The 25,000-nt window shown below is 45.4% G+C and overlaps 1 protein-coding gene and 1 long non-coding RNA gene across 5 annotated transcripts in view; one reads left to right on the plus strand and one right to left on the minus strand.

Annotated features, from left to right (window-relative positions):
- The first annotated feature begins 1,471 nt into the window (after positions 1 to 1,471).
- On the plus strand, positions 1,472 to 5,084 carry LOC117966570 (uncharacterized). The gene is made up of 2 exons (XR_009324087.1): positions 1,472 to 1,776; positions 2,658 to 5,084. It is a non-coding gene; the product is annotated as an uncharacterized LOC117966570 (long non-coding RNA).
- A 600-nt stretch (positions 5,085 to 5,684) lies between these two features.
- LOC117398013 (AP-1 complex subunit gamma-1) overlaps positions 5,685 to 25,000 on the minus strand; it is a 35,193-nt gene continuing 15,877 nt past the window's right edge. For all 4 annotated transcript variants that reach the window (XM_059020593.1, XM_059020594.1, XM_059020595.1 and 1 more), the window contains 15 exons: positions 24,000 to 24,098; positions 22,665 to 22,720; positions 19,565 to 19,678; positions 18,586 to 18,726; positions 17,827 to 17,881; positions 16,909 to 17,031; positions 15,476 to 15,565; positions 14,345 to 14,472; positions 12,943 to 13,047; positions 11,905 to 12,049; positions 11,283 to 11,436; positions 10,089 to 10,243; positions 8,856 to 8,954; positions 7,829 to 8,640; positions 5,685 to 7,562 (listed from right to left, as the gene is read on the minus strand). In XM_059020593.1, the coding sequence (XP_058876576.1) occupies positions 8,539 to 8,640; positions 8,856 to 8,954; positions 10,089 to 10,243; positions 11,283 to 11,436; positions 11,905 to 12,049; positions 12,943 to 13,047; positions 14,345 to 14,472; positions 15,476 to 15,565; positions 16,909 to 17,031; positions 17,827 to 17,881; positions 18,586 to 18,726; positions 19,565 to 19,678; positions 22,665 to 22,720; positions 24,000 to 24,098 (1,566 nt within the window). In that variant the 3' untranslated portion in view covers positions 5,685 to 7,562; positions 7,829 to 8,538. The remainder of the gene's footprint in view (positions 7,563 to 7,828; positions 8,641 to 8,855; positions 8,955 to 10,088; positions 10,244 to 11,282; positions 11,437 to 11,904; positions 12,050 to 12,942; positions 13,048 to 14,344; positions 14,473 to 15,475; positions 15,566 to 16,908; positions 17,032 to 17,826; positions 17,882 to 18,585; positions 18,727 to 19,564; positions 19,679 to 22,664; positions 22,721 to 23,999; positions 24,099 to 25,000) is intronic.

Genomic DNA, 25,000 nt, shown 5'->3' on the forward strand with positions numbered 1-25,000 from the left:
CAGGGAGACTCCGAAACACAGGGAGACTCCGAAACACCACACATACTCCAATCTCTCTCTCAGGAGGAGCTCCTTTCGGAGTTGGAGGAGATGGGGTTCTGTGTGTGTGTGTGTGTGTGTGTGTGGTTGTGTATCTGTGTGTCTCTCTCTGTTTATCTCTATCTCTGTGTGTCCTTCTCTCTGTGTCTCAGTGTGTCTCTGTGTCTCTCTCTGTGTTTCTGTATGTCTCAGTCTCTCTGAGTGTTTCATTGTGTGTCTCAGTGTCTCAGTGTGTCTCTCTGTGTCTCCATGGCTCTGCGTCTCTCTCTCTCTCTGTGTTCACTCTGTGTATTCTCTCTCTGTGTATTCTCTCTCTGTGTTCACTCTGTGTATTCTCTCTGTGTCTCTGTGTGTTCACTCTGTGTATTCACTCTGTGTTCACTCTGTGTATTCTCTCTCTCTCTGTGTTCACTCTGTGTGTTCACTCTGTGTGCTCTCTGTGTCTCTGTGTGTTCACTCTGTGTCTCTGTGTGTTCACTCTGTGTATTCTCTCTGTGTCTCTCTGTGTTCACTGTGTGTGCTCTCTCAGTGTCTCTGTGTGTTCACTCTGTGTCTCTCTGTGTGTTCACTCTGTGTATTCTCTCTCTGTGTCTCTGTGTGTTCACTCTGTGTATTCTCTCAGTGTCTCTGTGTGTTCACTGTGTGTGCTCTCTCAGTGTCTCTGTGTGTTCACTCTGTGTGTTCACTCTGTGTGTTCACTCTGTGTATTCTCTCAGTGTCTCTGTGTGTTCACTGTGTGTGCTCTCTCAGTGTCTCTGTGTGTTCACTCTGTGTGTTCACTCTGTGTGTTCACTCTGTGTATTCTCTCAGTGTCTCTGTGTGTTCACTGTGTGTGCTCTCTCAGTGTCTCTGTGTGTTCACTCTGTGTATTCTCTCTGTGTCTCTCTGTGTGTTCACTCTGTGTCTCTCTGTGTGTTCACTCTGTGTATTCTCTCTCTGTGTCTCTCTGTGTGTTCACTCTGTATTCTCTCTCAGTGTCTCTGTGTGTTCACTCTGTGTGTTCACTCTGTGTGTTCACTCTGTGTATTCTCTCAGTGTCTCTGTGTGTTCACTCTGTGTATTCTCTCTCTGTGTCTCTGTGTGTTCACTCTGTGTGTTCACTCTGTGTCTTCACTCTGTGTATTCTCTCTCTGTGTCTCTGTGTGTTCACTCTGTGTGTTCACTCTGTGTGTTCACTCTGTGTATTCTCTCTCTGTGTCTCTGTGTGTTCACTCTGTGTGTTCACTCTGTGTGTTCACTCTCTGTGTCTCTGTGTGTTCACTCTGTGTGTTCACTCTGTGTATTCTCTCTCTGTGTCTCTGTGTGTTCACTCTGTGTGTTCACTCTGTGTATTCTCTCAGTGTCTCTGTGTGTTCACTCTGTGTGTTCACTCTGTGTGTTCACTCTGTGTATTCTCTCAGTGTCTCTGTGTGTTCACTCTGTGTATTCTCTCTCTGTCTCTGTGTGTTCACTCTGTGTGTTCACTCTGTGTATTCTCTCTCTGTGTCTCTGTGTGTTCACTCTGTGTGTTCACTCTGTGTGTCCACTCTGTGTATTCTCTCAGTGTCTCTGTGTGTTCACTCTGTGTATTCTCTCTCTCTCTCTTGCAGGAAGAGCTCCTTGCGGAGCTGGAGGAGATGGAGCAGGAGGATCTGGAGAAGGACCTGCTCTCCGTGGAGGACCAGACTCCGGCTGTCCTTCCCAGCATTCCCAGCGACCAGCTGCCCTCCTTGCCCTCCCAGAGCAACAAGAAGCCAGGTCAGCAGGGGTCAGGGGCCAAGGGCCAGGGGTCACTGCAGGGCTTGTGTAGTCAAAGAAACTGCAAAATGATGTCGCAAAAAAAAAGTCTACCGGAAGCCATCATAGCATTCCAGTAGTATTTCATGTTAGATTTCAGAAATGTCACATTTTTCCAGTCAGTTTTTTCAATGTTAAGTATCTGGAAAACTACAAAACGGTGTGGAATTCAATATGTTAACAAGGGAACATTATTCAGCAGCTTTCATTGGACTCTATGAAGCTGAGGGAGTTCATTCTATATAGAGGGGGTGGAATTCAATATGTTAACAAGGGAACATTATTCAGCAGCTTTCATTGGACTCTGTGAAGCTGAGGGAGTTCATTCTATATAGAGGGGGTGGAATTCAATATGTTAACAAGGGAACATTATTCAGCAGCTTTCATTGGACTCTATGAAGCTGAGGGAGTTCATTCTATATAGAGGGGGTGCAATTCAATATGTTAACAAGGGAACATTATTCAGCAGCTTTCATTGGACTCTATGAAGCTGAGGGAGTTCATTCTATATAGAGGGTGTGGAATTCAATATGTTAACAAGGGAACATTATTCAGCAGCTTTCATTGGACTCTATGAAGCTGAGGGAGTTCATTCTATATAGAGGGGGTGGAATTCAATATGTTAACAAGGGAACATTATTCAGCAGCTTTCATTGGACTCTATGAAGCTGAGGGAGTTCATTCTATATAGAGGGTGTGGAATTCAGCTGTAGATATATAATTGAAGCAACAGCCATCTAATAATAGTATGGAGGGGAATGTGTTTTAATTTGTCTTTACAATTTTCATAAATATATTATTTCACTTTCTCCCTCCCTCTCCCTCCCTCTCTTCATTTGCAGCAAAAGCAGAGGATGAAGATGATGAAATGAGAGAGCTGGCAAACTGGGCTTTATGAGGGAGAGAGAGAAAGAGACAGGGGAGAGGGAGAAAGAGACAGGGGAGAGGGAGAGCGAGACGGAGGAGAGAGAGAGAGAAAGAGACAGGGGAGAGGGAGAGGGAGAGCGAGACAGAGGAGAGAGAGAGAGAAAGAGAGAGAGAGGGTTACACTTTATAATTACGGTGCCTTAAGTTCTAGCTTTGTTAATTAGGGCTGCTCTGAAACTCCTAATCGCCATTGAGAAGTATTAATTAATTAATTAATTAATTAATTAATTAATTAATTAATTAATTAAGCGGCCGGTATTCAATAAATCCACTCATCACCGCGTTGATTACAAAACAAGAAAACCTGTCCTTCCCTCACCTTTACAATCGAGTACCGAGTGGCGGTTGTAAAGGTGAGGGAAGGACAGGTTCTCTTGTTTTGTAATCAACGCGGTGATGAGTGGATCACTTGAACACCTGCCGATAAATTAAATAAATAGATCAATAAAGGCGATCTGGAGATTTCAGCGCAGCCCTCGGAGTTCTCATTTTCAATAACAGGACCAGCCTGATTTCTAGGTTCCCCATTTAAACAAAAGAATGAATAAATAAAATATCAATGGCCCAGCTGTAAATATTGCAGCGTTTATTTGAAAAGTGGTTCCCCTTTACTGAAACGGTCTGCAGAGAGTTTCAGGCGGTCGGTGTTGAATGAATTTTTGTTTTGGGCAAGCTGAACCCTTTCTTTAGCCCCGTGTAACAGCAAACGGGTTCAAATGTAAATACACGATTTACTTGCCCTAATCTAGCTTGCTTGCTTTCTTTCCCAAACTCTAGAATTAAACTGACACTAGAAATGAAAGAAAACGAAGTTACTGAAACTTAGATTCAATGGCTAACGTTTCCACTAGAAGTCTTTCTCAGCGTCTTCAGTGTAAATTCAATGGCAAACGTTTCCACTAGAAGTCTTTCTGTGTCAATTCAATGGTAAACGTTTCCACTAGAAGTCTTTCTGTGTCAATTCAATGGCAAACGTTTCCACTAGAAGTCTTTCTCAGCGTCTTCAGTGTAAATTCAATGGCAAACGTTTCCACTAGAAGTCTCTCTCAGCGTCTTCAGTGTCAATTCAATGGCAAACGTCTCCACTAGAAGTCTCTCTCAGCGTCTTCAGTGTAAATTCACCGGCAAACGTTTCCACTAGACGTCTTTCTTAGCGAACGCGTGTCTCAGTGTGTGATTGAGAGACCCGGACGGCTCAACGGGTCTCAGTTGAATTCTTAGAAAGGAGAGGAGAAAAGAAATCTGGGTACAACACCGAGAATCAGAAGCTCTAATTGTAAAACCTCAGGAGCCTGCCCATTCTGTGCCGAACGCCTTTATACCCATTACAACGCCCCCCGTGGTGCAGATAACACTGGAGTGTTTAACACAAGAGCTGTTTCTTTCTTTATTAGTTTAAAAACAGGACACTGTTTTGGATCTTTAATTTCTAGGGAGGGGAAGGGAAGGGGAGGGGAGGGGAGGGGAGGCAGGTGGCACAGAGACAGGTAGAGAGAGACAGACAGACAGGGAGAGAGAGAGACACAGGTAGAGAGAGACAGACAGACAGGTAGAGAGAGACAGACAGACAGGGAGAGAGACACAGGTAGAGAGAGACAGACAGACAGGGAGAGACACACAGGTAGAGAGAGACAGACAGGTAGACACACAGGTAGAGAGACACAGACAGACAGGTAGACACACACAGGTAGACACACACACACACACAGACAGGTAGAGACACACAGGTAGACACACACAGATAGACACAGACAGACAGGTAGAGAGACACAGGTAGACACAGACAGGTACAGACATACAGGCAGGCAGACAGACACACAGAGACAGACAGGTAGAGACACACAGGTACAGACATACAGGCAGACAGACACACAGAGACAGACAGTGCCCACACTATGTCTTTATATTTGTCAGAGCCATTTTGTGAAACACCGCATTGGGATCAAGTTTGTTTTGCTGGCAGTACACTAGCTGTGCACCAGATGGCGCTGGCTCTTACTAATATAAAAGACACTTTGGATGTACACCATGTGACTGATTCACCTGCCATAGCACTGTCAATAGGGTGTAGACCATGTGACTGATTCACCTGCCATAGCACTGTCAATAGGGTGTAGACCATGTGACTGATTCACCTGCCATAGCACTGTCAATAGGGTGTAGACCATGTGACTGATTCACCTGCCATAGCACTGTCAATAGGGTTTCTGAAATGGCACAATGTACCGTTATCAATACCTCTTCTAAATTCTGTAATATAAAAAATATAAAATAAAATGATAACGATGTTGTTGTTATTTTTATGATGGTAATAAAATCTAATGTTAAAAAAATAAATTAAAGGATTTTGTGTTGTATTATTTTTTGTTAAAAAGGTATGTTCTATTGTTAGGAATCCCAAACACCGTCTAATATAGAAAACTATGCAGATTGAAACTCAGGGGGACTGTCTGAATCGTGTTTAGTGTTTCTGTATAATATAGAAAACTATGCAGATTGAAACTCAGGGGGACTGTCTGAATCGTGTTTAGTGTTGCTGTATAATATATAAAACTATGCAGATTGAAACTCAGGGGGACTGTCTGAATCGTGTTTGGTGTTGCTGTATAATATAGAAAACTATGCAGATTGAAACTCAGGGGGACTGTCTGAATCGTGTTTAGTGTTGCTGTATAATATATAAAACTATACAGATTGAAACTCAGGGGGACTGTCTGAATCGTGTTTAGTGTTGCTGTATAATATAGAAAACTATGCAGATTGAAGCTCAGGGGGACTGTCTGAATCATGTTTAGTGTTGCTGTATAATATAGAAAACTATGCAGATTGAAACTCAGGGGGACTGTCTGAATCGTGTTTAGTGTTGCTGTATAATATATAAAACTATGCAGATTGAAGAATCATTGCTTGCACCACTGTAACTTAAAATAATTAAGTAGTAATAATTTTTTAAAACAATCTTTATTAGAAATTAAAATACAGTAAGACGTGTCCAGTACACACATTGTAGTTTTTAAAGGGATTTGTAGTATTTTAACTATATTAAAAAAAACACATAAATAAACAAACAAAAAAAAAAAAAAAAAAAGCTGGGAAACTGCACCCCCTGCTGTGGAGAGAGGGAAGTGCAGGACAGAGGAATCAGATTTATTCAGCCCAAAAATAACAAGGTCTTTCGTTTTCGGTTTTAATGCACTGAGTTCAGGGGGAGATTATTATTGACATGCAGCAGAAACCAGAGGCGGTATATCTGCAGAACTTGGACAATTCTTATTTGTTATCTGGTTCAATTTTGCTGATTTACACCCATATGTAAACACAGGCTGAATCAGCCAGTGTCTCTATAGAAGAGCCAGCAGCACCATCTAGTGGTCTGCCACTGTGGAGCAAGTTTGTTTTGCTGGCAATACTATAGCTGTGCACTAGATGGCACTGCTGGCTGTTTCTAAAACAGTTCTTTCTAAAAACTGGCCATTTCAGCTAGATGGCGCTGCTGGCTGTTCTATAGAGACACTGGCTGATCTAGCCTGTGTTGCACGTGTCTATGGCAGCGCAGCTAGAACTGAAGAGCAGCTCCTGAACTCACAGTCAAAGCAGCGCAGACTGAGCAAAACAATGTAATACAGCCCAGCCCAGCGCATTGCAGTTAAAGAACTACAGCTCCCAGCATCCCTCGCCATTGCCGCGGGTGCAGAGGCATGCTGGGAGCTGTAGTCCTAGCCAGGGCTGTACCGATTCACAATACAATAACTATGGCAGCGCAGCTAGAACTGAAGAGCAGCTCCTGAACTCGGAGCCAGAGCAACACAGACTGATGAATAAAATATAAAACACAGTGTTTGCTGGCAATACTCTAGCTGTGCACTAGATGGCGCTGCTGGCTTGTCTATAGAGACACTGGCAGACCCTAAAAAAAATAGTCAGATTTTTTTTTTTGAGCCATTTAATTTTGATTTTATTTTATAATAAACATTTTAAAAGTTAGAAACGGTAAAAGAAAACACAATAAATTAAAAACGGCAAACATTTTAGACCAGAAGTCTCCCTGTCTCCTCCCCCCGCGTCTTCAATGAAAATGTTTATCGTTGAATTGATTGAGTTTCCTTTCGGATTTCTGAATTCGGCAGGATCGTGCGATCGTTGTGAGGCTGTATTTATGTATTTATTTAGTTATTTATTTAAAATCACAGCTTTCACAATTTCTGTGAAATTTGCTGCAGAATAACTAGGAGAAAATGATCTATTTTGAACGAGACAACGCCATTGTTTTTCGGTTGAATAAATATATGTTTTAAAAACCGTGAAAATAACAGAGCCCAGGTTGTGGGTGATGCAACAAGCAAGTAACCCTTAAACAAAAGACCTTGTATATAATATTATATAATATAACCAAGTTCAGCACAATATTTTTTAAGATAGACTTCTTTTTTTTAAATTCAAATTTCAAAACAATACACACCAACAATAACACTCTTAAAAATGAATAAAACCCGCCAACCCAACAGATTCAAATATATATATACCTTGATTCCAGGTCACTGTGATGTCACTCTGCAGCGGCGTTCCAGGCCATTGTGATGTCACTCTGCCTCAGCCAGTGGCGCGCTCTCTGCAGCGTGACATCACAATCCCCTGCAGGGCGTGTCAGCGCTGGTTTCTGACAGTCACACTGCAGCTGCCTCTCTCAAGCACATCCACACAGCCCTGCCTTTCAAACCAGCAGCCCGCAGCCAGACGACGTGTGGATTACTGACATGATCAGGAGCCAGGAGTTTGAGCAGGGTTACAAACTCACACTAGCCCTGCTGCTGCTGCTGCTGCTGCACCCAGTCCTGGGGTTCAGAGCTCCCCTCAATGAAGTCTAGTATTATTATTATTAATATTGAAATGATCAGGAGCCAGGAGTTTGAGCAGGGTTACAAACTCACACTAGCCCTGCTGCTGCTGCTGCTGCTGCACCCAGTCCTGGGGTTCAGAGCTCCCCTCAATGAAGTCTAGTATTATTATTATTAATATTGAAATGATCAGGAGCCAGGAGTTTGAGCAGGGTTACAAACTCACACTAGCCCTGCTGCTGCTGCTGCACCCAGTCCTGGGGTTCAGAGCTCCCCTCAATGAAGTCTAGTGTTATTATTATTAATATTGAAATGATCAGGAGCCAGGAGTTTGAGCAGGGTTACAAACTCACACTAGCCCTGCTGCTGCTGCTGCTGCACCCAGTCCTGGGGTTCAGAGCTCCCCTCAATAAAGTCTAAAATAATAATAATAATAATAATAATAATAATAATAATAATAATAATAACTCCTCCTCAATTCATCACTTAACTGACAGTAGTTGCCGTTGACAGGTCTGCATTGTTTGGGAGGGGCTCCTTGACAGGTACTCGGTGGAACGCTGTCATTGACAGGTCTGTATCTGACACTTGTCATTGACAGGTCCCTAGTGGAGACTGGCCCTTGACAGGTATGCTTTTGGAAAACTGGGGGCATTTATAGCTTCCTTGACGGGTACTGAATTATAAGGGACGTTGACAGGTTTGTATATATTTATAATTATTTTTACAACATTATAATTAATCGTTGACAGGTCTGGGTTTGGTCGTCATTAACAGGTACTTGACAGGTTTGGATTTTTAATATGAAAAACTGTCCTTGACAGGTTTGTTTGTTTTCAATTGAATGCCGATATCTTGCCAGGGCGGTCCTGGCGAGCTGGACGTTGACAGGGGTGTGCTTAGAGTTACCGTTGCCAGGGTTTCGGAAGGCGACGCTTGACAGGGTGGGGGGGGGGGTGGGTCATTGCCAGGCCTGGGCTGGGAAGTTGCTGACCTCGGCCACGTCCTGAACAGAGCTGCCCTGGACAGAGTAGGACAGACGCAGCCTCATCTTGAGAGCCACCTGGGGAAAGAGAGAGGGACAAGTCAACACACCCACACACCCCCATTACAGGACTCGTGTGTATCTCAGTGTGTGTATCTCAATGTCTCAGTGTGTATCTCAGTGTGTGTATCTCAGTGTGTATCTCAGTGTGTGTCTCGGTGTGTGTGTCTGAGTGTCTCGGTGTGTTTCTCAGTGTGTGTGTGCGTGCGTATGTATCTCTCTCTTGTTCTCACTCTGTTGGGGTTGTTGATCAGGATGCTCTGGCTCACACTCCCTCTGTTCATCGCCGGCACCACATCACCACTGGGGGCCTGAAGCTGCAACTGCACAGTCTGAGAGAGAGAGAGAGAGAGAGAGGGGGGGAGGGAGGGGGAGGGAGGGAGGGAGAGGGAGGGAGGGAGAGGGAGGGAGAGGGAGGGAGGGAGAGGGAGGGAGAGGGAGGGGGGGGGAGGGAGAGGGAGGGGGGGGAGGGAGGGGAGGGGGGGAGGGAGAGGGAAGTGAGAGAGAGAGGGGAGGAGAGAGAGAGGGAGAGGAGAGGGAGAGGGAGTGGGAGAGGGAGTGGGGAGGGAGAGGGAGAGGGAGTGGGGAGGGAGAGGGAGAGGGAGAGGGGGAGGGGGAGAGGGAGAGGGAGAGGGAGAGGGAGAGGGAGAGAGAGAGGGAAGGGGAGGGAGGGGGGAGGAGAGAGGGGAGGAGAGAGAGAGAGAGAGAGAGAGAGGGAGAGGGAGAGGGAGAGGGAGAGGGAGAGGGAGAGGGAGAGGGAGAGGGGGAGAGGAGAGGGAGAGAGGGAGAGAGAAATAATAATTAATATACAACAGCCTAAAACCAACACAATGTAGAGAGACACTCACAACTCTCAGTATTCCCTCGCGGTCCCTGCCTGGAAGCTTAGCCCAGTCACGTCCACACAGACAGACACTCACTCAGTGTCTCGGTGTCTCCCTCTCAGTGTATCCCTCTCGATGTCTCAGTGTCTCCCTCTCTCAGTTTCTCCTCCTCTCAGTTTCTCCTCCTCTCTCTTGGCGTCTCCCTCTCTCTCTCAGCATCTCCCTCCCTCTCTCTCAGCGTCTCCCTCCCTCTCTCTGTTTCTCCTCCTCTCTCTCAGCGTCTCCCTCCCTCTCAGCGTCTCCCTCCCTCTCTCTGTTTCTCCTCCTCTCTCTCAGCGTCTCCCTCCCTCTCAGCGTCTCCCTCCCTCTCTCTGTTTCTCCTCCTCTCTCTCAGCGTCTCCCTCCCTCTCTCTCAGCGTCTCCCTCCCTCTCTCTGTTTCTCCTCCTCTCTCGCTCAGCGTCTCCCTCCCTCTCGCTCAGCGTCTCCCTCCCTCTCGCTCAGCGTCTCCCTCCCTCTCGCTCAGCGTCTCCCTCCCTCTCGCTCAGCGTCTCCCTCCCTCCCTCTTGCTCAGCGTCTCCCTCCCTCCCTCTCGCTCAGCGTCTCCCTCCCTCCCTCTCGCTCAGCGTCTCGGTGTCTCTCACCTTGGGCACGGCTGCCTGGAAGATGAACTCTGTCATGTCGGAGGCTGTGCTGTTCCTGGCCTGCAGTGTGATGGTCAGCAGGCTGCCCTGCTCTCTCTGGAAGCTGAATTCGAGGCTCAGCCCGTTCTTGTTGTAGGCTGTGATGGAGGGGATGCCTGAGAGGAGAGGAGAGGAGAGGAGCAGGAGGTTACACAGGACTACACGAGGAAACACACTACAGTACAACACAACACAACACAACACAACACAACACAGTAAACACCACTGCAAAACACAACACAGTAAACTCCACTGCAAAACATTCCAATACAGTAAACTCCACTGCAAAACACAACACAGTAAACTCCACTGCAAAACACAACACAGTAAACTCCACTGCAAAACACAACACAGTAAACTCCACTGCAAAACATTCCAATACAGTAAACTCCACTGCAAAACACAACACAGTAAACTCCACTGCAAAACATTCCAATACAGTAAACTCCACTGCAATACAATACAGTAAACTCCACTGCAAAACACTACAACACAGTAAACTCCACTGCAAAACATTCCAATACAGTAAACTCCACTGCAAAACATTCCAATACAGTAAACTCCACTGCAAAACACTACAACACAGTAAACTCCACTGCAAAACACTACAACACAGTAAACTCCACTGCAAAACATTCCAATACAGTAAACTCCACTGCAAAACACTACAACACAGTAAACTCCACTGCAAAACATTCCAATACAGTAAACTCCACTGCGAGACAATACAGTAAACTCCACTGCAAAACATTCCAATACAGTAAACTCCACTGCAAAACACTACAACACAGTAAACTCCACTGCAAAACATTCCAATACAGTAAACTCCACTGCAAAACACTACAACACAGTAAACTCCACTGCAAAACATTCCAATACAGTAAACTCCACTGCGAGACAATACAGTAAACTCCACTGCAAAACATTCCAATACAGTAAACTCCACTGCAATACAATACAGTAAACTCCACTGCAAAACACAACACAGTAAACTCCACTGCAAAACATTCCAATACAGTAAACTCCACTGCAATACAATACAGTAAACTCCACTGCAATACAGTAAACTCCACTACAATACAGTAAACTCCACTGCAATACAGTAAACTCCACTGCAATCCCATGGCATTGGATACAATGTCATTTTAATGGTACCTCCGAAGTCGATGCCTCCCAGTAGATCCAGTAGTTCTCCCCCGACAGAGCTCTCAATCCCAGTCTGACCAGTGAGGGGCTGGGACAGGGGCTGGGGCAAAGCTTCTGGGAGCGAGGCGTCTGGAACCCCGATCAGATCCAACAGGTCCATTGTCTGCGTCGTTCAGCCACAGAGAAAAGAGAAAAACAACATGTTAATAATTTAAATACAAAATCAAACATTCTCAATTTAAAATACAATAAAATAGATGTAATAATTTGAAATCAGGGCTGGAAATAAGACTCCTATTGCACAGCAGTGTGATCCATTCCAGGTTTTACTACCAGCTTCAATCACGACTGGAGACGCGCTTTTCCAGATACAGGCAACCGTGTGACATGCAGAGGCTCGAAAAACGTTTCCTGTTGGATTGATTCAATTTGTTTGTGTTTCTAAATTATTATTATTATTATTTATTTCTTAGCAGACGCCCTTATCCAGGGCGACGGTGAGTGTTTGATAGTTCAGGGTGTTTAACTCTGTGTGCGTCGGTCTGTGTGTCTGTGCGTGTGTGTCTGGGTCGGGTGTCAGGTTCGTCTGCACCCACCCCCCCTCCCCCCGTTTGGGACCCCCTCCCCTCACCTGTGAGGCGACGGGGGGCTGCAGTTTGACCCCCCCCTGGGTCTCCCCCCCTCCCTCTCTCTCTCCGTTTGAAATGAGAGCGCTCTGATCATTGTGGTTGGGGGACCCTTTCTCCATCAGAGGCATTCTCTCCAGCACTGCGGACCTGAGAGAGGAATACACCAAAATCCATAATCAATACACTACACACACAGATAATCAATGCACGGATCAATACACTACACACACAGATAATCAATGCACTGATCAATACACTACACACACAGATAATCAATGCACTGATCAATAAACTACACACACACAGATAATCAATGCACTGATCAATACACTACACACACAGATAATTAATGCACTGATCAATAAACTTTCTCCAGAGGCATCCTCTCCAGCACTGAGACCAGAGGGGGAGAAATTCACTGATACTCAATACACTGATCAATAAACTAAACACAGAGATAATCAATACACTGATCAATAAACTACACACACAGATAATCAATGCACTGATCAATAAACTACACACACAGATAATCAATGCACTGATCAATAAACTACACACACAGATAATCAATGCACTGATCAATACACTACACACACAGATAATCAATGCACTGATCAATACACTACACACACAGATAATCAATGCACTGATCAATACACTACACACACAGATAATCAATGCACTGATCAATACACTACACACACAGGTAATCAATGCACTGAATAATACACTACACACACAGATAATCAATGCACTGATCAATACACTACACACACAGATAATCAATGCACTGATCAATAAACTTTCTCCAGAGGCATCCTCTCCAGCACTGAGACCAGAGGGGGAGAAATTCACTGATACTCAATACACTGATCAATAAACTAAACACAGAGATAATCAATACACTGATCAATACACTACACACACAGATAATCAATGCACTGATCAATAAACTAGATACTTGCTGAAACACTGATGCAGCTAGATAGACAGGAATACAGACACACACAGTGACACACACACACACACTCTCTCACCTCATGTGGTCGTACTTCTTGAACAGTGCGTTGTACTCCACTGCCCTCTGCTGGAGCTCCACGTCAATGCAGCTGCCGTAGATCGACACCACCTTCCTGATTCGACTGGGAGAGAAAAACAGGAACAGGAGGAGACACTGTCAATACACACTGTCAATACACAATACACACAGTATATACACACTGTCTATACACAATACACACTGTCAATACACACAGTCTATACACAATACACACAGTATATACACACAGTCTATACACAATACACACAGTCTATACACAATACACACAGTCTATACACAATACACACAGTCTATACACACAGTCTATACACAATACACACTGTCCATATACACTGTCTATATACAATACACACTGTCAATACAATACACACTGTCAATACAATACACACTGTCAATACAATGCACACTGTCAATACAATGCACACTGTCTATATACACTGTCAATACACACAGTCTATACACAATACACACTGTCCATATACACTGTCTATATACAATACACACTGTCAATACAATGCACACTGTCTATACTATACACACTGTCTATATACACTGTCAATACAATACACACTGTCTATACATGGTTCCTGACAATAAAGTCTCTCTCACACACACACACACACACACACAGTAGACCCTGTGTTCGGATGATTTTCTCTCTCTCTCTCACACACACACAGTAGACCCTGTGTTCGGATGATTTTCTCTCTCTCTCACACACACACACAGTAGACCCTGTGTTCGGATGATTTTCTCTCTCTCACACACACACAGTAGACCCTGTGTTCGGATGATTTTCTCTCTCTCTCACACACACACACAGTAGACCCTGTGTTCGGATGATTTTCTCTCTCTCTCACACACAGTAGACCCTGTGTTCGGATGATTTTCTCTCTCTCTCTCACACACACACAGTAGACCCTGTGTTCGGATGATTTTCTCTCTCTCTCACACACACACACAGTAGACCCTGTGTTCGGATGATTTTCTCTCTCTCACACACACACAGTAGACCCTGTGTTCGGATGATTTTCTCTCTCTCTCTCTCACACACAGTAGACCCTGTGTTCGGATGATTTTCTCTCTCTCTCTCTCACACACAGTAGACCCTGTGTTCGGATGATTTTCTCTCTCTCTCACACACACACACACAGTAGACCCTGTGTTCGGATGATTTTCTCTCTCTCTCTCTCACACACAGTAGACCCTGTGTTCGGATGATTTTCTCTCTCTCTCTCACACACAGTAGACCCTGTGTTCGGATGATTTTCTCTCTCTCTCTCACACACAGTAGACCCTGTGTTCGGATGATTTTCTCTCTCTCACACACACACACACAGTAGACCCTGTGTTCGGATGATTTTCTCTCTCTCACTCACTCCACATTATCTCTGATCCGGGTGCTCAGTTTCATGAGGGCTGTCAGTGCGTATGCCCTCGTCGCAGGGGAGGACATGTGAGACTGCAACAACGTCTCCAGCACGTCCAGGACTTCGTCCTCCGTCACCTAGCAACCACACAGCCGGGGGGGGGGGGACGACAAGAATAAAAATGAGACTTTATTACCATAAACAAAACTAAAAAATAGCGGTCTGAAATTCAAGCAGACCTGATATTGATGAGATCGAGCCTTCTGAAATGTCTTTATAATATACAAAGTTAGACCCTGATATTGATGTGATCCAGCCCTCTGAAATGTCTTTATAATATACAGCGCTAGACCCTGATATTGATGCGATCCAGCCCTCTGAAATGTCTTTATAATATACAGCACTAGACCCTGATATTGATGCGATCCAGCCCTCTGAAATGTCTTTATAATATACAGCACTAGACCCTGATATTGATGCGATCCAGCCCTCTGAAATGTCTTTATAATATACAGCGCTAGACCCTGATATTGATGCGATCCAGCCCTCTGAAATGTCTTTATAATATATAGCACTAGACCCTGATATTGATGCGATCCAGCCCTCTGAAATGTCTTTATAATATAAAGCACTAGACCCTGATATTGATGCGATCCAGCCCTCTGAAATGTCTTTATAATATATAGCACTAGACCCTGATATTGATGCGATCCAGCCCTCTGAAATGTCTTTATAATATAAAGCACTAGACCCTGATATTGATGCGATCCAGCCCTCTGAAATGTCTTTATAATATACAGCACTAGACCCTGATATTGATGCGATCCAGCCCTCTGAAATGTCTTTATAATATACAGCACTAGACCCTGATATTGATGCGATCCAGCCCTCTGAAATGTCTTTATAATATACAGCACTAGACCCTGATATTGATGCGATCCAGCCCTCTGAAATGTCTTTATAATTTACAGCACTAGACCCTGATATTGATGCGATCCAGCCCTCTGAAATGTCTTTATAATATACAGCACTAGACCCTGATATTGATGCGATCCAGCCCTCTGAAATGTCTTTATAATACTAGACCCTGACAGTCATGTCTCTGCGTCAGTCAGTCAGTCAGTCAGTCATTATTCTCACCTGCATTGGCTCCACATCCTCACACACTCCTGTCAGTAACAGGTCTCCATATTCACCAATACACCAGGAGGCCACCTGAACCAGCGGCTGCTGCAGAGAGACAGACAGAGAGACAGAGTGAATCAGGGACTGCTGTAGAGAGACAGGGAAACAGTGTGAATCAGGGACTGCTACAGAGAGACAGAGAGACAGACAGTGTGAATCAGGGACTGCTGTAGAGAGACAGTGTGAATCAGGGACTGCTACAGAGAGACAGAGAGACAGACAGTGTGAATCAGGGACTGCTGTAGAGAGACAGTGTGAATCAGGGACTGGTGTAGAGACAGTGTGAATCAGGGACTGCTGTAGACAGACAGAGACAGACAGTGTGAATCAGGGACTGCTGTAGAGAGACAGTGTGAATCAGGGACTGCTACAGAGAGACAGAGAGACAGACAGTGTGAATCAGGGACTGCTGTAGAGAGACAGTGTGAATCAGGGACTGCTGTAGAGACAGTGTGAATCAGGGACTGCTGTAGAGAGACAGTGTGAATCAGGGACTGCTGTAGAGAGACAGTGTGAATCCGGGACTGCTGTAGAGACAGTGTGAATCAGGGACTGCTGTAGAGACAGTGTGAATCAGGGACTGGTGTAGAGACGCTGAAACAAGAGGATTCAGGAAGATTGCAGGTCTTTACATGTATAGATATACACACACACACACACACACACACACACACACTCTCTCTCTCTCTCTCTCTCTCTCTCTGTACCAGGGATATATCATTGAGCACAGCCCTGTACAGTTCAGACACACACACACACACACACTCTCTCTCTCTGTACCAGGGATATATCATTGAGCACAGCCCTGTACAGTTTGTGCAGTTCAGAGACACACACACACACACACACACACACACACACTCTCTGTACCTGGGATATATCGTTGAGCACAGCCCTGTACAGTTTGTGCAGTTCAGAGACACACACACACACACACACACACACACTCTCTGTACCTGGGATATATCGTTGAGCACAGCCCTGTACAGTTTGTGCAGTTCAGAGACACACACACACACACACACACACACACACACTCTCTCTCTGTACCTGGGATATATCGTTGAGCACAGCCCTGTACAGTTTGTGCAGTTCAGAGACACACACACACTCTCTCTGTACCTGGGATATATCGTTGAGCACAGCCCTGTACAGTTTGTGCAGTTCAGAGACACACACACACACACACACACACACACACACACTCTCTGTACCTGGGATATATCGTTGAGCACAGCCCTGTACAGTTTGTGCAGTTCAGAGACACACACACACACACACACACACACACTCTCTCTCTGTACCTGGGATATATCGTTGAGCACAGCCCTGTACAGTTTGTGCAGTTCAGACACACACACACACACACACTCTCTCTCTCTCTGTACCTGGGATATATCGTTGAGCACAGCCCTGTACAGTTTGTGCACGGTGTAACAGTACAGTTCAGAGGCGTTGGTGATCAACACGATCAGATTGGGAACCGTCTCGTCACGAACAAAACTGCCAGCCTGAGGAACAACAGGGGTGGAAATGAGACTCCCGTCACACAACATCAGCATTGTCATTAGAATCAATAAGACTCCCGTCACACAGCATCAGCACTGTCATTAGAATCAATAAGACTCCCGTCACACAGCATCAGCACTGTCATTAGAATCAATAAGACTCCCGTCACACAGCGTCAGCACTGTCATTAGAATCAATAAGACTCCCGTCACACAGCATCAGCACTGTCATTAGAATCAATAAGACTCCCGTCACACAGCATCAGCACTGTCATTAGAATCAATAAGACTCCCGTCACACAGCGTCAGCACTGTCATTAGAATCAATAAGACTCCCGTCACACAGCGTCAGCACTGTCATTAGAATCAATAAGACTCCCGTCACACAGCATCAGCACTGTCATTAGAATCAATAAGACTCCCGTCACACAGCATCAGCACTGTCATTAGAATCAATAAGACTCCCGTCACACAGCGTCAGCACTGTCATTAGAATCAATAAGACTCCCGTCACACAGCGTCAGCACTGTCATTAGAATCAATAAGACTCCCGTCACACAGCATCAGCACTGTCATTAGAATCAATAAGACTCCCGTCACACAGCATCAGCACTGTCATTAGAATCAATAAGACTCCCGTCACACAGCATCAGCACTGTCATTAGAATCAATAAGACTCCCGTCACACAGCATCAGCACTGTCATTAGGGGTACTAGGATTTATTGCTGGGGTATTAGGGAGCAGGGAGGGGTATCAGGGTGTATTGGGAGGGTTATTAGGGAGGGGGTATTTGTTACCGTGGTGAGCACTCTCAGTATTGTGTCAATGTGCCAGCGCTTGGATGGGGCAAATCTGCAAAAAGAGATGAAAGAGAGTTAGAGACACACAGTCAAGCCATGAGAAACACTCTTAAAAATGATCACACGCACACACACGCACTGACAAAGAGAGACACACACACACAGACACACGCACTGACACACACGCACTGACAAAGAGAGACACACACACACACGCACTGACACACACGCACTGACAAAGAGAGACACACACACACAGACACACACACACGCACACACGCACTGACAAAGAGACACACACACACAGACACACACACACGCACACACGCACTGACAAAGAGAGACACACACACAAGCACACACACACGCACTGACAAAGAGAGACACACACACACTGACAAAGACACACACACACTGACAAAGAGACACACTGACACACACACGAACTGACAAAGAGAGACACACACACACACTGACAGAGACACACACAGACACACACACGCACTGACAAAGAGAGACACACACGCACACATACTGACAAAGAGAGACACACACATGCGCACACACACGCACTGACAAAGAGACACACACACACGCACACACTGACAAAGAGACACACACACACGCACTGACAAAGAGAGACACACACACACACGCACACACACTGACAAAGAGACACACACAGACACAGTTCGATACACAGATGCAGACAAGTGCTGACAAGGTTAGACACACACACACGCTGCTCGGACTCACTTCTCTGCAGCGAGGAAGACCCCTGAGGCGCAGTCAGAGCGCAGCTCCGGGGGGCAGTTATCCAGGAAGGGGAGGAGCTCCTTCATCATCGAGCGAACGTTGTGAGCGTTCACCAGAGCCAGGCTCAGATCCAGAGCTTTCCTGAGAGAGAGAGCAAGAGAAAGATATATAGAGAGAGAGAGAGAGAGAGAGAGAGAGAGAGAGAGAGAGAGACACAGACATTACCAAACAGCTCTGGACAAAGGTTTAGCATCACTCAGCTTCATAGAGTCCAATGAAAGCTGCTGAATAATGTTCCCTTGTTAACATATTGAATTGCACACCCTCTATATAGAATGAACTCCCTCAGCTTCATAGAGTCCAATGAAAGCTGCTGAATAATGTTCCCTTGTTAACATATTGAATTGCACCCCCTCTATATAGAATGAACTCCCTCAGCTTCATAGAGTTCAATGAAAGCTGCTGAATAATGTTCCCTTGTTAACATATTGAATTGCACACCCTCTATATAGAATGAACTCCCTCAGCTTCATAGAGTCCAATGAAAGCTGCTGAATAATGTTCCCTTGTTAACATATTGAATTGCACCCCCTCTATATAGAATGAACTCCCTCAGCTTCATAGAGTCCAATGAAAGCTGCTGAATAATGTTCCCTTGTTAACATATTGAATTCCACACCGCTTTGTAGTTTTCCAGATACTTAACATGCAAAAAACTGACTGAAGAAATGTGACATTGCGAAATCAAGCATGAAATACTACTGGACTGCTATTATGGCTTCAATGGCAATGCAGACAGACAGCGGCACTGCAATGGCAATAATGGTTCTGTATTACACTGAGGGGCGATGGTAGCACAAGTATAGGGCAGCTGCAATGGGGTGAGGCTGGTAGAATGGGACCACAGTGTGCTGACTATACCCTACATGATCTTCAATGGGGTGAGGCTGGTGGAATGGGACCAGTACACTGACATTACCTCTTGACCGATGCGTCGGTGTCTTTGAGACAGTCCACAATGGTCCCTCTGTGCCGCTGCACTGCATTGTGGTCCGTCTGAACCATCTTCAACAGTGACATCATCGCGATGTAGCTATAGGGAGGGGGGGAGGGGGAAAAGATAAGCTTTAATTCACTGCAGAAATCCAATTTAAATACATTTAACAAACACACACACACACACACACACACACACACACACACACACACACACCAGGACACAGGTACAGAGACACACACATGCAGGCACACAGATACAGACACACACACACAGATAGACACACAGACACAGAGACACACACGCAGGCACAAACACACACCAGGACACAGATACAGAGACACACACACACAGGCACACAGATACAGAGACACACACACAGGCACACAGATACAGAGACACACACACATGCAGGCACACAGATACAGAGACACACACACACACAGGCACACAGATACAGAGACACACACACAGGCACACAGATACAGAGACACACACATGCAGGCACACAGATACAGAGACACACACACACACAGGCACACAGATACAGAGACACACACACACACACACACAGGCACACAGATACAGAGACACACACACACACACAGGCACACAGATACAGAGACACACACACACACACAGGCACACAGATACAGAGACACACACACAGGCACACAGATACAGAGACACACACACACACACACACAGGCACACAGATACAGAGACATACACACACACACAGGCACACAGATACAGAGACACACACACACACACAGGCACACAGATACAGAGACACACACACAGGCACACAGATACAGAGACACACACACATGCAGGCACACAGATACAGAGACACACACACACACACACAGGCACACAGATACAGAGACACACACACACACACACAGGCACACAGATACAGAGACACACACACACACAGGCACACAGATACAGAGACACACACACACACAGGCACACAGATACAGAGACACACACACACACAGGCACACAGATACAGAGACACACACACACACAGGCACACAGATACAGAGACACACACACACACAGGCACACAGATACAGAGACACACACACACACAGGCACACAGATACAGAGACACACACACACACAGGCACACAGATACAGAGACACACACACACACAGGCACACAGATACAGAGACACACACACAGGCACACAGATACAGAGACACACACACACACAGGCACACAGATACAGAGACACACACACACACAGGCACACAGATACAGAGACACACACACACACAGGCACACAGATACAGAGACACACACACACACAGGCACACAGATACAGAGACACACACACATGCAGGCACACAGATACAGAGACACACACACACACACACAGGCACACAGATACAGAGACACACACACACACACACAGGCACACAGATACAGAGACACACACACACACAGGCACACAGATACAGAGACACACACACAGGCACACAGATACAGAGACACACACACATGCAGGCACACAGATACAGAGACACACACACACACACACAGGCACACAGATACAGAGACACACACACACACACACACAGGCACACAGATACAGAGACACACACACACACACACAGGCACACAGATACAGAGACACACACACAGGCACACAGATACAGAGACACACACACATGCAGGCACACAGATACAGAGACACACACACACACACACAGGCACACAGATACAGAGACACACACACACACACACAGGCACACAGATACAGAGACACACACACACACAGGCACACAGATACAGAGACACACACACATGCAGGCACACAGATACAGAGACACACACACACACACAGGCACACAGATACAGAGACACACACACAGGCACACAGAGACACACACACATGCAGGCACACAGATACAGAGACACACACACACACAGGCACACAGATACAGAGACACACACACACACACACACAGGCACACAGATACAGAGACACACACACACACACAGGCACACAGATACAGAGACACACACACACACACAGGCACACAGATACAGAGACACACACACAGGCACACAGATACAGAGACACACACACATGCAGGCACACAGATACAGAGACACACACACACACACACAGGCACACAGATACAGAGACACACACACACACACACAGGCACACAGATACAGAGACACACACACACACAGGCACACAGATACAGAGACACACACACATGCAGGCACACAGATACAGAGACACACACACACACACACAGGCACACAGATACAGAGACACACACACACACAGGCACACAGATACAGAGACACACACACACACAGGCACACAGATACAGAGACACACACACAGGCACACAGATACAGAGACACACACACATGCAGGCACACAGATACAGAGACACACACACACACACAGAGGCACACAGATACAGAGACACACACACAGGCACACAGATACAGAGACACACACACACACAGGCACACAGATACAGAGACACACACACACACACACACAGGCACACAGATACAGAGACACACACACACACACAGAGGCACACAGATACAGAGACACACACACACAGAGGCACACAGATACAGAGACACACACACACACAGGCACACAGATACAGAGACACACACACACACACAGGCACACAGATACAGAGACACACACACACACACAGGCACACAGATACAGAGACACACACACAGGCACACAGATACAGAGACACACACACATGCAGGCACACAGATACAGAGACACACACACACACACACAGGCACACAGATACAGAGACACACACACACACACACAGGCACACAGATACAGAGACACACACACACACAGGCACACAGATACAGAGACACACACACACACACAGGCACACAGATACAGAGACACACACACACACAGGCACACAGATACAGAGACACACACACACACAGGCACACAGATACAGAGACACACACACAGGCACACAGATACAGAGACACACACACACACAGGCACACAGATACAGAGACACACACACACACAGGCACACACACACACGTACTTACCGAATATTCTTATCGTTGTTTAATAGAAATCTGCCCAGGATATTTACAGCTAAAACCTGCAAGACAAACAGAGTTTAAAGTCAGGTCGGGACTCCTCTCTATACAAATACAATTACATTACAAAACACAGACAGACAGACAGGAGAGTGTACTGCATTGAAATACAACATCTAAAACACAGAGCTACACACACAGACAGGAGATTGTACTGCATTGAAATACAACATCTAAAACACAGAGCTACACAGACAGACACAGACAGACAGACAGACAGACAAGAGATTGTACTGCATTGAAATACAACATCTAAAACACAGAGCTACACAGACAGACAGACAGACAGACAGACAGACAGGAGTTTGTACTGCATTGAAATACATCTAAAACATACAGACACACAGACAGACAGACAGACAGACAGACACAGGAGATTGTACTGCATTGAAATACAACATCTAAAACATACAGACACACAGACAGACAGACAGACAGACAGGAGTTTGTACTGCATTGAAATACATCTAAAACATACAGACACACAGACAGACAGACAGACACAGGAGATTGTACTGCATTGAAATACAACATCTAAAACACACAGACAGACAGACAGACAGACAGGAGATTGTACTGCATTGAAATACAACATCTAAAACATACAGACAGACAGACAGACAGACAGGAGATTGTACTGCATTGAAATACAACATCTAAAACACAGAGATACACAGACAGACAGACAGACAGACAGACAGACACACACACAGACAGACAGAGACAGGAGATTGTACTGCATTGAAATACAACATCTAAAACATACAGACAGACAGACAGACAGACAGGAGATTGTACTGCATTGAAATACAACATCTAAAACACAGAGATACACAGACAGACAGACAGACAGACACAGACAGACAGACAGACAGACAGACAAAGAGATTGTACTGCATTGAAATACAATATCTAAAACACACAGACAGACAGACAGACAGACAGGAGATTGTACTGCATTGAAATACAACATCTAAAACATACAGACAGACAGACAGACAGACAGGAGATTGTACTGCATTGAAATACAACATCTAAAACACACAGACAGACAGACAGACAGACAGGAGATTGTACTGCATTGAAATACAATATCTAAAACACACAGACAGACAGACAGACAGACAGGAGATTGTACTGCATTGAAATACAACATCTAAAACATACAGACAGACAGACAGACAGACAGACAGACAGACAGGAGATTGTACTGCATTGAAATACAACATCTTAAAACAGACAGACAGACAGACAGACAGACAGACAGACAGAGCTGTGTACCCGCAGCCCGCTCTCTGATCGGATGTCCATGATGGTCAGCACGGTTTCATACAGGATGGCGTTCCCAGCATTCTTACTGGTGTCTGTGTTCGTGGCAACCTGGAGGTGAAGCACACCTTATTAACACACCATAACCATCACTAGAACATAACCATAACACTGCCATAACCATCACTAGAACATAACCATAACACTGCCATAACCATCACTAGAACATAACCATAACACTGCCATAACCATCACTAGAACATAACCATAACACTGCCATAACCATCACTAGAACATAACCATAACACTGCCATAACCATCACTAGAACATAACCATAACACTGCCATAACCATCACTAGAACATAACCATAACACTGCCATAACCATCACTAGAACATAACCATAACACTGCCATAACCATCACTAGAACATAACCATAACACTGCCATAACCATCACTAGAACATAACCATCACACTGCCATAACCATCACTAGAACATAACCATAACACTGCCATAACCATCACTAGAACATAACCATAACACTGCCAGAACCATCACACTGCCAGAACCATCACACTGCCAGAACCATCACTAGAACATAACCATCACACTGCCATAACCATCACTAGAACATAACCATAACACTGCCATAACCATCACTAGACCATAACCATAACACTGCCATAACCATCACTAGAACATAACCATCACACTGCCATAACCATCACACTGCCATAACCATCACTAGAACATAACCATCACACTGCCATAACCATCACTAGAACATAACCATAACACTGCCATAACCATCACTAGAACATAACCATCACACTGCCATAACCATCACTAGAACATAACCATAACACTGCCAGAACCATCACACTGCCAGAACCATCACACTGCCAGAACCATCACTAGAACATAACCATCACACTGCCATAACCATCACTAGAACATAACCATAACACTGCCATAACCATCACTAGACCATAACCATAACACTGCCATAA

Source organism: Acipenser ruthenus, unplaced genomic scaffold (genome assembly GCF_902713425.1).
Source record: "Acipenser ruthenus unplaced genomic scaffold, fAciRut3.2 maternal haplotype, whole genome shotgun sequence".
Classification (NCBI taxonomy): domain Eukaryota; kingdom Metazoa; phylum Chordata; class Actinopteri; order Acipenseriformes; family Acipenseridae; genus Acipenser; species Acipenser ruthenus.